This window comes from Spinacia oleracea, chromosome 3, assembly GCF_020520425.1.
Source record: "Spinacia oleracea cultivar Varoflay chromosome 3, BTI_SOV_V1, whole genome shotgun sequence".
NCBI lineage: Eukaryota > Viridiplantae > Streptophyta > Magnoliopsida > Caryophyllales > Amaranthaceae > Spinacia > Spinacia oleracea.
The window spans coordinates 1355232-1369777 of record NC_079489.1 but is presented as its reverse complement, the minus strand read 5'-3'; the positions used below and the strand labels follow the sequence as shown (position 1 = coordinate 1369777).

At 38.0% G+C, this 14546-nt stretch overlaps 3 protein-coding genes and 1 non-coding gene across 4 annotated transcripts; 2 read left to right on the top strand and 2 right to left on the bottom strand.

Annotated features, from left to right (window-relative positions):
* The first annotated feature begins 277 nt into the window (after window positions 1–277).
* On the top strand, window positions 278–4272 carry LOC110782428 (60S ribosomal protein L7a-2). The gene is made up of 7 exons (XM_021986580.2): window positions 278–444; window positions 1361–1411; window positions 2040–2241; window positions 2349–2518; window positions 2895–3023; window positions 3110–3202; window positions 3988–4272. The coding sequence occupies exons 1-7, from the start codon at window positions 442–444 to the stop codon at window positions 4117–4119; spliced, it is 780 nt and encodes a 259-aa protein (XP_021842272.2). The 5' UTR covers window positions 278–441; the 3' UTR covers window positions 4120–4272.
* A 437-nt stretch (window positions 4273–4709) lies between these two features.
* LOC110782424 (subtilisin-like protease SBT1.3) lies at window positions 4710–8189 on the bottom strand. The gene is made up of 2 exons (XM_021986576.2): window positions 6671–8189; window positions 4710–6004 (listed from the first exon to the last, which is right to left on the bottom strand). The coding sequence occupies exons 1-2, from the start codon at window positions 7908–7910 to the stop codon at window positions 4866–4868; spliced, it is 2379 nt and encodes a 792-aa protein (XP_021842268.2). The 5' UTR covers window positions 7911–8189; the 3' UTR covers window positions 4710–4865.
* A 1319-nt stretch (window positions 8190–9508) lies between these two features.
* On the bottom strand, window positions 9509–9590 carry TRNAS-UGA (transfer RNA serine (anticodon UGA)). Its single transcript has one exon. It is a non-coding gene; the product is annotated as a tRNA-Ser (tRNA).
* A 3213-nt stretch (window positions 9591–12803) lies between these two features.
* Window positions 12804–14424, top strand: LOC110782427 (3-ketoacyl-CoA synthase 5-like). Its single transcript, XM_021986579.2, has one exon. The coding sequence runs from the start codon at window positions 12887–12889 to the stop codon at window positions 14330–14332; it is 1446 nt and encodes a 481-aa protein (XP_021842271.2). The 5' UTR covers window positions 12804–12886; the 3' UTR covers window positions 14333–14424.
* Window positions 14425–14546: the final 122 nt, after the last annotated feature.

Genomic DNA, 14546 nt, shown 5'->3' with positions numbered 1-14546 from the left:
TTCACAAGTCTTATGAAACACATTCCTACTACCCCGTACAATATTTCATTCATATAATATCATATTATCAGTACATTTTCATTTACCCTCGTGCGAAAGAACCCCAAAGTTATTCTCCTTATTTTCTCCAAAAAAAAAAAGGTACATTTTCCCTAAGTCTTATTTAAAAAACAATAAAATCCAATTTCCATTACATAATTATCAAAAAAATAATAAATAAAAATAAAAGAAAATACCTTAAACTAATGAAGTTTCTTTTCAGCCCAAATAGCGGATTTTGGTGTGAAAATTTCGGCCCAAGCTTAGGCCCGAAACGTCCTATTTTTTACGGCCAAAGCCCGACACAACCCATGATATCGTAACCCTCTTTCAGCAGCCACATTTCCTTCTCCCTTCACCATATTCAGCCGCTTCACTCTCTCTCCCAACTCGACCAGCAAAATGGTAAACACTTTCTCTCTCCTCATTCCTCTTTCTCTCTTCAATTCAATGTTTTACGATTAGTATTCTCTCATTCATCTGCAGATCTAGTAATCCCTGTAATTGTTTTGTGTTTCTTGTTCTGTTTTGCAATCAATTGAATTGGGTTTCATGTTTTTTTTGCTGTTTTACATCAGTGTTTTAGTTCATATTAATATATTTATTTGGCGAATTAATCTTATGGATTTGAGGATTTTAGGGTATTATTAGCTCGAAGCATGTATATAGATTTACCGAGATGAAAATAATGTGAACTAGAAATCTAGAATGACGTGAATTTGAAGGTTTTTGTATTTTATGCCTGGGTAAATGAATTTTATGGTATTGTTAATTCGAAGCATTTATTTTGATTTATCCAGAGGAATATGGTGCATGCGGAGTAGAATGAAGTAAATAGAAAAGTTGTGTATTTTATAGTGCTAGAATTAGTGTTTTTAGGGTTTATTTGTTTCGTTGAATGTATTCTTGAACTATATAGGGTTTATTTGTTTTTAGGGCTATAATTCTAGCACTAGTTGAACTATAGTGCTAGAATTAGTGTTTTTAGGGTTTATTTGTTTGGTTTATTTAGTGTTTTTAGGGTTTATTTGTTTCACTGGGGATTTAGAATTATATAGGTTAGAGGTTTCTGAATGTTAGTAAAGAGACATAAATCTTACCATTTGATGGGATGTAGTCAACAGCTGGTTGATTGTTGGTGTGTGTTCAATAATTTTAGCAGCTTCTTTGGGTGATTTTAACCTGATTGTAGTATGTTACAATGTATCTGGCACTGTTTTGTTCCTGTAATGTTATTGTGTGTGGAATGATGTGAATTAATGTTGAAACTGTTAGTTTAGTTTATGGGTTTCCTAACGAATGACTGTTTTTTGCTTGGCAGGCTCCCGTTGTAAAAAAAGGTGCGAAGGCTGCAGTTGGAAAGAAGAAGACTGTAAGTTGGATTAAGTTTTTCCACTTTGCTGCATGAGTCCTGTTTCAAGTTCGCTTAATTCTATTGAACTAGTGATTTTTATTTGGGTGGATGATTGTTAAGATAAACAATAAGTTCTGTCGATTGTTTTACAAACTGCAAGTTCTAGCTAGGTGTTTGGTGCACAGATGTCTATTAAATCTCTTAATTCTTACATTTCCTCTTATGATGTCCGTGATCAATGTTGCTTGATTCGCTAGTATAAAATTGGGTACGGGTTCGCAATTCGCTACATAATGTGCTAAATTAGACCAAAATTATGCCGTTTTCATGTTATAATTCGCTTCTTTGGTTCGCGGTTTGTAGGATGATTAGAGAATTAGGTAACACTGTTCGTGATGATTAAGCAATATCAGTTTCTTGCTTAGGAGTTATATGTTTAAATTCCTTAGTATTTATTAGGTGTAAGGTATTACTGTCCGACACTAGAATGTTCTCTCGGGGATCATGTCTTGTAGCTTTATCAATCATTTTTTATGGAGGAAATGCTATTGACATTGAAAATAACCTCATACTGTTGTTTGAAAGTGTCACGAGTTTATGGAAATGAGCAGTTTCAAGTTTTCTAAATGGTAAATGTCTACTGCAGGAGAAAACCACAAACCCTTTGTTTGAAAAGCGACCCAAGCAGTTTGGAATTGGGGGTGCTCTTCCACCAAAGAAGGACCTCACCCGGTTTATCAAATGGCCAAAGGTTGTTCAACTTCAGAGGAAGAGAAGGATTTTGAAGCAGCGTTTGAAGGTCCCCCCAGCTATTAACCAGTTCACTAAGGCTCTTGACAAGAACCTTGGTAATTTTTCCCGTTTATATGGTTTCCTTGAAACAAATGTTATAGTATGAGTAATTCCATCTTTTTTTTACTGTTGACCCGTTTCTAAATCTACCTTTGTCTTGCAGCGTCAAACCTTTTCAAGTTGTTGCTCAAATACAGACCTGAAGACAAGGCTGCTAAGAAGGAAAGGCTTTTGAAAGCCGCTCAGGCAGAAGCTGAAGGAAAGAAGCCAGAGAGCAAGAAACCAGTTGTTGTGAAATATGGTCTTAACCACATCACTTACCTGATTGAACAGGTAGTGTATCTGGATTATTTTTGATACATTACTGTAGCTGTTTAGGTGCGATTGTTTCACGTAGTGGTATGGGTTTGGAATTAGGAATGAAACCGTGGCGGTACGGGTATGGAACTTGATTCCTAATACCATGTGTTATCTTTTATTTGATACCTAAAGGTTGGATATGAGCCATACCCACCTCCCCCCTTGGGTTTCTAAACCCCATACCTTCTGTGTTTGAGGTATGAGTTTAGAAAATGAAATTTTATAAACCAAACAGAAGGCATGGGTTTTGCCCATTCCAAACCCATACCTCATACCAAAAATCTGGGAACCAAACGCCCCCTTACTTATGTTCACTGATCAAATGGTTGTTGTAAAATTGGTATTGCAGGGAAAGGCTCAGATGGTAGTGATTGCCCATGACGTCGATCCAATTGAGCTTGTAGTATGGCTTCCTGCCTTGTGCCGTAAGATGGAGGTTCCATACTGTATTGTGAAGGGAAAGGCTCGCCTTGGAACGGTGATTGCTCTTCTACTATATTTTATTTATGCTAATTTGTAATGGCATAACATAAATCTGATGCAAATGTTTTGTATCTTGAGCAGGTTGTCCACAAGAAGACAGCTGCCGTTCTTTGTCTGACATCTGTGAAGAACGAGGACAAAATGGAGTTCAGCAGAATCGTTGAAGCTGTCAAGGTAATAATTGGTCCCTGATGAGTGATGCCTATTTAAATTGATCATTATTTATCTTATTGAACTGAGGATCAGCAACATATTTTTATGATCTTGGCTATGGGTCAAAAATGGTGTGCTAAGAGTAGGATCCGCCATTTTTTAGGGGGGTATCCTAGACTGAAGGAGGTTTAATAAGAAAACAGGAGAATTTTGGTAAAGAGACCAATTAAATTTGATGCTGCTAAATTTTTGGAAAGATTCTGGCATTTTTTGAGTGAAAAAGCATGGAAATTGATTGAGAGAATTTGTAGAGAGAGAGAGGGGTGGGGTTTGCTGAAACAGAGACGCGGTCTATTTGTTAGAGGGTATTTTTTTTTTTGAAATATCAAAGAAAAGGCCATATTAATATATGATTAATGGGGTATTTTTATTTCAATTTGATTTGGTTAGAAATAAAGTTTTTTGTCTTATGGTAACAAATGAAATCAGGAGGATTCATAAGCATATATATTCCTCTGTTTTCAAATACGTTTGTCACTTTGGTAGTATAGAATTAAAGATGTGCATAATAGACCTGATCATCTATAGCCCGACCTGAAAAGGCGTGGTTTTGACATCCTCAATTCCTCAAATACAGTTTTTTAGACCAAAGCCCGAACCCGTCCCAAAAAGACTGAAAAACTCAAAATCGACATGAAAGCCCACACCAAATTTATGGGTTTGGGCATAAGTTTTCGCGGTAAAGCCCGGCCCGGCCCGAAGTTTGATCACCTCTAATGCATATGAGTTTTCTTGTTCTTTGACAGGCTAACTTCAATGACAAGTATGAAGAGCACAGGAAGAAATGGGGAGGTGGTATTATGGGTTCCAAATCGCAGGCAAAAATGAAGGCAAGAGAGAGAGTCATAGCCAAGGAAGCTGCCCAGAGGTTGAATTAGGGCAAAAACTCTTTTGTTGCAGAATTATTATTAGCTTTCTTTTTGCTAATCTACTTTTTGTTACATTATGAATTCAGAAATTGATACTTTAGTTTGTTCCGTTCACAAATAGTGTTTATAATCTCAAGATCATTATTATTAGTCCCATTAAAATGAAGTTTGAGAAGGTTCAAATATACGCACTCTTACCAGTTACCACCAGTAAGCTGAATACTAATCCGTATTACATAAAACTCTCTTAAGTATAGCTATTTCCCAATCCTTTTGGAACTGGTTGAGACCTGATCTATATGAGTCTGACCTGCTAACCCGGCCAGGCCCGGCTCAAAATTTTGTGGGTTTGTGTAGAATTTTTAGGCCCGGTTTTGGACGTGGCCTGGCCTGAAAATTTAAAAGCTTTAACAGGTTTGGGCAATTTTGGTTATAAATTTGCCCTGGCTTGAAAATGGCCCGAAAATCTGACGTTTTAAGCCCGAAATAGTGGTGTCAGGCACCAAAAAACTGACCCGAATCTTGCCTTGGTCTGGCCCGACATATGGGCTGACTATTTATGCTTCGGCCCGGCCTGCCTTTTGGTAAAGTCTAATGTCTACTGCATACAATATTTCATTCATATAATATTATAATATCATATCATACATCGTTACATTTTCCCTAACTCTTATTCAAAAGACAATAACATCCATTTTTTTCCCATTACATTGACAAAATTATCAAAGAAAATACCTTAAACTTATGAAGTTTCTTCATCCTTTATGATTAAAACTAGATGGTGGCAACCATGTCAAAACAACAGGACTTCTTACCCTATGAACTTTATCCTTCCACACCAAGTACCCGGCTTCGGGCCCGGGCTGCCTTGAAACCGTCTTAAACGTAACCTTATAAGACAACTTCTGATACTTCTTAGTAAAATGCAGCACTTGTGGTTGCACAACCACCTTAGCCCCTCTAAACGGGGTAACCCTAACCCGGTAACTCGACACGGGTCGACCCACATTCGTGACCGTTCTTTTAAGTGTTACACTTGATACACTCGTGTTTGATGGAAACAAAACTGATAAAGCAGGGTAATTCAAGTCCCCTGCTTGAGAAAGTCTGTTATGGCAAGCCAATTTACCACCCTTTGAGAAGACCTGGAGTTGGGCTGGGCTCGGGTTTTGAGTACAAAGAAACTCAAAGTACTCTTGAGGTGTAATATCATAGACCAAACCCGGGTTGAGAGCCTTCACCGGGTTTATATGACCCGCCCCGTGATCATACGGGCTAGAGGATGCACCTGTTCCTGCATCAATTATCAGTGTATTATTGTTATCATGAATATACGCTGTTGTCATGAGAGAAGATTTTATTACAGCAGGACTCCAGTTCGGGTGCTTAGACTTGATCAAGGCCGCCACACCACTAACATGAGGGCACGACATTGATGTACCCGACAGTATGTTAAACTTGACCCGCCGTTTATCACCTGACACGCTTGACGGGCCGGATGACCCGGTCCATGCTGCAAGGATGTTCACCCCCGGGGCCACCATGTCGGGTTTTAGGATTTCTAAGGAGAGGATGTTGGGCCCCCGGGAGGAAAATGCTGCTACTACAGGGGATGGTTTGATGCCTACTTTTGTACCGAGGAAAGACATGGTTGCTGTTGGGTTCGGGTTGGTGGTTGTGTAGTGTTTTAGGGTGTTGCCCTCCTTTTCTCCGACGGCGACCGCCGGGAGGAGGTGGCAGTCGGCTACTAACTCCTCGCCGTTGGCGGCGGTATTGGTTAGGATCATGCCGATTCCTCCGGCTTCTTTTACTACTTGACCCTTTTGAACCCGTGGGTTTATGCCACGGTCACATATTACAATCTTTCCTTGTACCTTTTCTCGATCAAGAGTACCTTTTGAATTCATGAAATAGGCAAAACAAGTTAAGAATTTACAAGAGTTAAAACCAACAAAGCATAAAAGGTTGATTATGGCCGTAAATCAAGTTAACATGGTCACTAAACATAGCTATTCTACACTGATTTAAAATGCATTCTTAATTGGTCACTTTGTATTTTATCTTGCTTTGTCTACTACATTAGTACACTAAATACAAATTTTGTCATTTTCTTGTTAAATTTAGTACTTGTACCATATTCAAATTGTGATTTCAGTTAGAGAAACAACAATTCATGACTTATATAAGGTTCAAAATGCGTGTTGACTTGATTGACCTAGTAGGACCTAATCAGACCTTATTGATCTAATAATACCTAATTTTGAGGGAGTTATAATTACACCTGATTACAACTTTTCTGAACTATTTTTAAGGTCAAAAGAACCGTCCCTAACAAGTCACTTTCTTATGTCAAAAAACAAAAAAGACAAGTCACTTTCTAAATTTAGTAAGTAAATTTTTTTTTTTCCCCGCAAATCAAATACGACCTACTTCGCATGTAGTATTCAGGGACAGAGGGAGTGTCGAACAATAACCCACAACAAAGAAATGCAAATCAAAGTTCATTCAATGAGTAAAATTAGTACTAGTGACTAGTAATTTAAGCAATTAGAATACATACCTTCCAAGCACAAGGAATTCGGGTCCGGAAATGTAGAGTTACTACCCATATACACAATCGGGTACAACTTCTTGACGGACAAATTCATCCTCCCTTTATAAATAGACGTCCCAGTGAATAACCTTCCATTCCCAAGCCTAACATAACTTGGGAAAGTCCTATCCAACGTACTCGCCCCGACGGTGGCAACCCACGGGGCGACGTTCGTAATACTAATCGGGTCAGGCCCGCCATTACCGGCCGAGCACGAAACAAATATTCCCTTCTCCATGGCCCCGAACGTGGCCACGGATAAGCTATCCCGGAAGTAGGACGACACTCCACCACCCCCTAGGGAGATGGAGAGTATGTCCACTCCGTCGGAGATAGCTTGGTCGATCGCCGACAAGATGTCTGAACTGAAACACCCGCCAGTCCAGCACACTTTGTAGGCGGCGACCCTGGCCCGAGGGTGCATCCCTCGGGCCGTGCCTGGCGCGTAGCCTAGTAAGCTCGCGCCACGCACGGGGGACCCAGCCGCGGTCCCCGCCGTGTGGGTCCCGTGACCATCCTGGTCCCGGGGTGACTTAAACTCCGTCCCCTCGTCTATCTTCCCCGCCGCAGCCTCGTACCCCCGGGAGAAAACCCGAGCCCCAATAACCTTCCTATTACAATGTCGGGCCGGGTCGAAACCTCGACCCGGCTCGCACACACCCTTCCACCGGGCCGGGATCGGACCAAACCCAGAGTCATTAAAACTCTGGCTTTCGGGCCAGATCCCGGTATCCAACACCCCGACAACAACGTCGTAATCTCCCCGGGTTTGTCGACCCTCATCAACAACCACCTCCTCCCGGCCCAACCCAAGAAACATCGGGCTTCTAGTAGTATGAAGCTTATACATTGTCTCTGGAAACAAGGCTACAACACCATGATCACGGCCCAACCTTAAAGCCTCCTCCTCCGTGAGTCGGGCCGAAAGCCCGTGAAAAGCATTTTGATAAGTATAGATAATCCTGCTTTCATCTTCCTCCTTATTACTGCTAGTAGTAATATTTTTCGAATCAACAATTGAGCTGATTTTTGAGCTATACCAATCAAAATGATTGGAAAAAACTAACGGCATAGCTGAATTATCAATCTGAACAATGTATGTCTTCTTCTTCCCCATCGAAACCGCATTAGTAAAACATAGTAAAAAACATGTTACATACAGAATTCTCAACCCCCATTTCACTACAGAATCTGTTTCCTTGAACATTTTTTTCTGGGTTTTTTTGTTTTTTTTTTCTGGGTAATTTTGTCAAGAAATGTATTAGAAAAAAAAAACAGAAAACAGTAGTTGTGTGTCTGATTATTATAAAATGGTGAGGAAATGAACAGAACATGTGCATGTAATAAAAGTGGGTGGTTGTTTTTGGTTGATGTGTTGAATGCAGAAGAATTGACAGTAAAGAAGATGACTAAAAAGAGGTAGATGAGTGTGAAATTTATGAGAGGTGGTGGAAGTTAATTAATTTTGGGATGGTCCTTTTTAGATTTTATTTTTGGGTAATTAATTCTGATGTTATTGTAGAAATAGTTTGCAGTAATGCACTGATTCATTTGTCTAGGATAGACTGATAGAGTGGTACTCATGGACATGAAATATTTATTTCGATATTTAAAGAGGTGGTAATGGGTCGTTCGGAATTGATTTTGGGTTCAGGTTGATTTTGGTCGGGTCGTAATCATTCTATTAACAATACGGTTTTTATTATGATAAAATAATCATTATTAAATAATTTGGTTTTCAGGTCTGTTCATTTAGCCTTTGCTTGGTAGAAATGAATCGGAAGGAAAAGAAAAATATAGGTTATGTGTTTGGTTATAAAAATTAAATTGGATTTGATGGGAAGGTAAGGAAAATGGAAGAAAAAACATCATTAATAATCTTCCTTTCCTTTTCTCTCAAAAGTGGGGGAATTCGAAAGGAAAGACAAAGTTAAAAACTGTCAAATGATTTTCTCTTCTTTTCCTCTCATTCCCTTGCATCAAACCAAACAATGGAAAATAAATTAAGTTTCATTTCCCTTCTTTTTCCTTCTCTTTCCTTTTCTTCCCTTCCCTTCCTTTACTAATATTGTACCAAACAAAGCCTTAGGGTCAATTGAAGTTTAGTATGAGTCAAAGCGGATGAGAGATTTTGGGTAGAGTTTAGATCTCGGGTTAAATATTTTAGTGTTCTTGTTAATATTTGACCCACGAAACATTACACAGTAAGTGTCTCACATTGATATAAAAAGAGACATAGTTAACCAACCACCTTATAACGCTAAGAGGTCACCTCCCTTATTGACTTACTATCATATGGTTTTAAGGTGGAACTTTCTACAATCTTGTAAAGTGGGCTTTCTTTCTTGATCACGCATTCAGCCTAAACCCGTATTTAAGGTTAGGAGGGACTGTATAAGATTGTAAGTGTTTTACGATTTTAGTATTCTTGTTAATATTTGACCCACGAAACATTACGTTGTAAGTGTCTCACATTGATAAAAAAAAAGAGACAGAGTTAAGTAGTTAACCAACTACCTTATAACGCTAAGAGGTCACCTCCCTTATTGACTTATTAATGGTTTTAAGGTGTAACTTTCTACGATCTTGTAAAGTGGGCTTTTTTTCTTGATCACGCATTCAGCCTAAACCCGTATTTAAGGTTAGGAGGGGCTGTATAAGATTGGTCCAATGGTCCAAGTACGTTGGGCCTGAAACTTCCTTCTTTGGGCTGGGATGAAGATTTAAAGCTTCTTTATACATCATACAGTGATACAGCTATTTCCAATTTTGGCATCCCAATATGAAGAAAAAGAAATAAAAAATCGTCGACAGCAGGGTTCGAACCTGCGCGGGCGAAGCCCAACAGATTTCAAGTCTGTCTCCTTAACCACTCGGACATATCGACTCTTCTGTCCCATTTTAGACATGCAATACATATATATTTAAACTTAGAAGAAGGGAAATTTATTAGTTGTATAAGATACAGATACATTATACTACAGTTATTACTCCCTCCGTCCCGGAATACTCGACCCGGTTTGACCGGCACATAGTTTAAGGGACTTGAATTGACTTATTTAATTTAATAGGTAGTAGTTGATAGTGGGGTATTATTTTAATGTAGTTAGTGGGAGGTGGGTTAAGAGGTGGGGTTGGGGGAGAGTATGGGTTGAATTTTTAATTATTTTTTGTATGGAGTAGGGGGTAGGTGGGTTAATAGGGGTGGAGTGGGAAATAATATAATATTGTTAGAATATTTCCATTTTTAGAAACATATCAAGTATTAAGGGAAGACCCGATAAGGAAAACAGGTCAAGTATTCCGGGACGGAGGGAGTACGTGATTAACATCTCATTTATTTCCAAACAATCTTTAAATTAAAATGCAACATGACAATGTCGTAAACATTTCAAAAATATGACGTGAATGATAGTCAATAGACATAGTAACATAGGTATAAAGATTAGAATGTAAGTGGTTAAGTATGTGTCATACCCAATGTTATGTCCCTCGTTAATACCAAGAGCCACTTTACCATAACCAGGGGTTGGGAGCTCTGATGGCGCACATTTAGAACGTACGGAGTAGTTGTTCTTTGAGGTTCATTCTTAAGTTTATCGACACGGCCTGACATGACAAAACACGTCTAATTGATTGAAATTAGACATAACACAAAGGCACAACCCAACCCAGTCCGACAAGAGGGCGTGTGGGCTTCGATCGTACATGGGCATCCTTTTGAATTTTTCGGCACGACCCGACACAAAATAAGTGGGTCGGGCTCATTCAAGCACAAAGCACAATCCATCTCGGCCCACATCCATCTTTACGTCCCTCTTTTCTTTTCACATCATTCATCATCCATCTAATCTTTCCTTTTCCTATGAATCTGATTGCAAAGAACCGAATAAAGTAAATCTAGTTTACAATTGTATTTTTCTTTGAAAAACATTTTGCATTGAAAATCTTTTACACCAAACCCAACAGAGCGAGATAAAAATTCTCCCACGTTACATACCGGTCAAAGTGCATGTCATTAATCTTTTACCATTCCTATGGGTATTCCAAAGTCAACAACTAGACTCTGCTTCTTTGGTTTTCCTAAGTCAACAGCTAGACTGTACTTTGACTTAGAGTCATGAACCAGGTAATAAATCTGGATATACCAAATTTGAAGACTTCCAGAAATATGGTATTGGTAAGTTTGAAGTTTTAAACTTTTACCCAACTTCTTCCAAACAACCTGTAGTAAATAAATACAGAATGCTGTCCACCAATCATCTAAAAGTCCTTTTATTTAGTGGTATATTCATGTTCACACTGCAACTGGTTTCTGTCAATATGATTGACCTCTAATAATGTAGCATAACTATATGCATTTCAAAGGGTAATTTTTTCAATGTATCATCTATAAAGATTGCCTTATATTCACTTATCTTAATTTATCTAATTGGACGTATATAAACTCATTCGGGCATATTAGAAGTTTAAATTGTACTTGTGTAACCCATAATTTTTTTTGAACTTATCTGAAGTAGGATTTGTTCTCTTCACCTTAAATGTTTTATTACTAATTATTCTTAAAATCAGACCAGACGAGAAAACTCAAACCAACCAAACCCGAAAAAGAAAAAAGTACTCGTATAAAACATTCAAAACATACCAGACTAGACCAGAAAAATTCATACCACACCAAACCAGACCAAGAAGGATCAGAACATATCATATTATAAACTAAAATGGACCATGTGATGAGAACGTAGCTTTATTTGAACTTATTTTTTTTAATAAGTGAAAATAAGGTGAATAAAATAGGGCCCGAGAAATTAGAACAAGTAGTACGAGTCAAGACCGACTTTGTGACAAATTTATTGTATGATGGACTTTGAAATACATATTTGAGTCCAACCACTCCAAGTCTCGGATTTCCTTTGTCTCTCCTTACTCATAAATGTTGGATATCAAAATAATTGAGGAACATATTTTATGAACATTTAACTAATTGGAGCCATCTACCAATTGCTTGTTGGTTCAGTGGTGATTGGGGCTGAATTTGGTAGGGAGAATCCGTGTTCGATCCCCCGCAACAACAATTGGAGGGGACTGGAACCTAACCACCCAAAACTCGCCCTGGATCCGGATTAGCCCTAAGGATGAACCGGGTGCTAACACCCAAAAAAAAAAAAAAAAACAATTGGAGCCATCTCCTTACTCATTTTTGTTTGGATAAACGTATACGTATCATCCTTATTTTAGTTGATAACTACTGGTAAAATTGGAAGGTTTAAAGTCTGATATTTCAACCTCTTGTTCAAAATAGTGTATTGCTTAAACTCACAACTTCAAAGTCACAACGTAAAATTTACATCAACCCGTAAATGACATTCTATTGGATTAATTAGAACGTATTCCACATATAACAAGTGAGCAACACTTATTGTTCCCATTTGGTTGTGTGAATTATTTTGTTCAAATAGATTATAGACGTGTTAAGTAAGAACTTTAAATAGTAACAATTCTAAAAAAATACTACTGGTGCGTTCTATTCACCTGATTTTCACTTATCTTTTTCGAAATCTAAACTTATTTGAACTTAACTGAACTTATCTGAACTTATTAAAACTTATGTTAGTTATAAGTTGTACTTGGTCAACCATTATTTTTCCTGAATTTATATTGTCTGAACTTAACTCACACTCGTATGAGCAGGCATGCAACGATTCACAAAAACTCGACTTCTATGAATATTGCGCTGCTATCACAAAAGGGTGTGCCAAAATCGTTCCTCGTTGATATCATTACAAAAAAAATTATCCAAAGTAAACAAATTCAAAACTACAAATAATTACTGTAAATTCATAATTCAACATGCATTGGTGCAGAAACAAATAGTACGTTCCTTCCAATTACTCCAATTTTTGAATTCCAAGTTCACCTCATAGTAAATGCCACGACCTAAAATGAGTCATAACATTTATTAAAAGCCTGTCAAATAAATTTAACATGTCACCTTTTTTTAAAACATGCCACCTTTTATTTACTAGTTTTATTTTTTTTATTTTATATTTTCAATAATTACGTATCTTTCTATATATAGCTTCATCTCTACCCTAAAAATAACATACACATCTTCCTCCTCTATTTTTTTTTTGCAACCAAACAAGCCCTTAGATTATTATTATCATTCTTTCTAAAACTTCTATGGAGTTGGTTTCCAAATTTAGCCAAAATTCAACCATACAAAATCTCCATAACTTACCAATAATAGAACATTTCAAATTCCTCGTTATTTTACTCTTTTCATTACTCGAATCCTTTCTTATTCTCACAAAATGCGACCTATTTTTTCAAATTATTATCCCCGTTTTATGCACAATTTCATACATTATTATATTTCGTTATTTTCTCTTGAAACCTCCTAATATTTACTTAGTCGATTTTTCGTGTTTTAAACCTCCAAACTCTTGTAGAATCCCACTTACTTCGTTCATAGAACATGTCCATTTATCCGAAAATTTTGATAAACAAAGTGCGGATTTTATGTCCAAGATCCTTATTTCTTCGGGCCAAGGCCCGGAGACTTACGTACCGCCATCTTTGCATTACATCCCTCCAAGGCCCGCCCATTTTGATTCCATGGATGAGGCTAAAATGGTAATTTTCCCCATGATGGAGGATCTTCTAAGGAAGTCCAATCTTTCTCCTTTTGAGATTGATATCCTTATTGTGAATTGTAGTGGGTTTTGCCCTTCCCCTTCGTTGACTTCTTTGGTAGTCAACGAGTTCAAACTTAGGCCCAATATTAAGGCCTTTAGTCTCTCTGGAATGGGCTGTAGTGCTAGTATGATTGCAATGGGCCTGGCCCAAAACTTGTTCTTGGTCCATAGAGAATCGAATGCGGTTATTTTGAGTACTGAGATCCTAAATACGGGTTGGTATTCGGGTAATGATCGGCCCAAATTGGTCCTAAACTGTCTCTTTCGGATGGGCGGGGCTGCTATTTTGTTATCAAATAAAAAACAGGCCCGAAAAGAGTCCAAATACCAATTAATTTGGTCATCAAGGACCCAACGGGCCGTTATTGATAGGGCTTATAAGTCCGCATTTCGAGAAGAGGACTCTAATGGGCTTACTGGTGTGACCCTTAATAAGGATATCCTAGAAGTCGCCTCGGATATGATCCGGGCCCAATTAATCGCTCTCGGGTCCGTCATGTTACCCGTTTCGGAGAAGTTAAAGTTTGTTACATCTATTATTAAGAAGAGATATTGGAAGAAATCGGCCGAGATTTATGTGCCGAATTTTAAGACGATTGTACGACATTTTTGCTTGCCGGTTTCCGGGAAGCCGGTGATACGAGAAATAGCGAAAGGGTTGAAGTTAGGGGAGAGAGAAATGGAGGCAGCTTTGGCTACATTGCATAGATTTGGCAATCAATCTTCTTCATCTTTGTGGTATGAATTGGCTTATTTAGAAGCTAAGGAAAAAGTGAGGAAAGGGGAAAGAGTTTGGATGCTTGGAATGGGAAGTGGGCCTAAGTGTACTAGTGTTGTTTTAGAATGTATTAAGCCCATTGTTGGTGAGTCCAATAAGGGCCCATGGGCTCGGTCCATTGACAAGTATCCAGCTTTAGCATTCAATAGTTAAATGTTGAAGTCATTTTGTAACAATTTTTATTGGCTCTTTCAAAAAATGTACAGATAATAAAATTTCATCCCAAAACCAATTTCCCAACATTATTTAATACTTGCTACTTTTTTCATTTTTTTTTCCATCTTTTTAATATAATTGCACCATTTGATATTTCACGCTTGCGCCAATGCAAAGCTTTATTCATTAATATATATAACAATATATTAGT

Bases quoted from the DNA above. Each gene is read 5' to 3' on its own strand.
- LOC110782428 (XM_021986580.2), top strand. The intron at 2,519-2,894 runs GTAGTGTATCTG...TTGGTATTGCAG, and splicing joins TCACTTACCTGATTGAACAG to GGAAAGGCTCAGATGGTAGT. The intron at 3,024-3,109 runs GTGATTGCTCTT...TATCTTGAGCAG, and splicing joins GAAAGGCTCGCCTTGGAACG to GTTGTCCACAAGAAGACAGC.
- LOC110782424 (XM_021986576.2), bottom strand. From the start codon at position 7,910: ATGTTCAAGGAAACAGATTCTGTAGTGAAATGGGGGTTGAGAATTCTG. The intron at 6,005-6,670 runs GTATGTATTCTA...TGAATTCAAAAG, and splicing joins GAATTCCTTGTGCTTGGAAG to GTACTCTTGATCGAGAAAAG.
- LOC110782427 (XM_021986579.2), top strand. From the start codon at position 12,887: ATGGAGTTGGTTTCCAAATTTAGCCAAAATTCAACCATACAAAATCTC.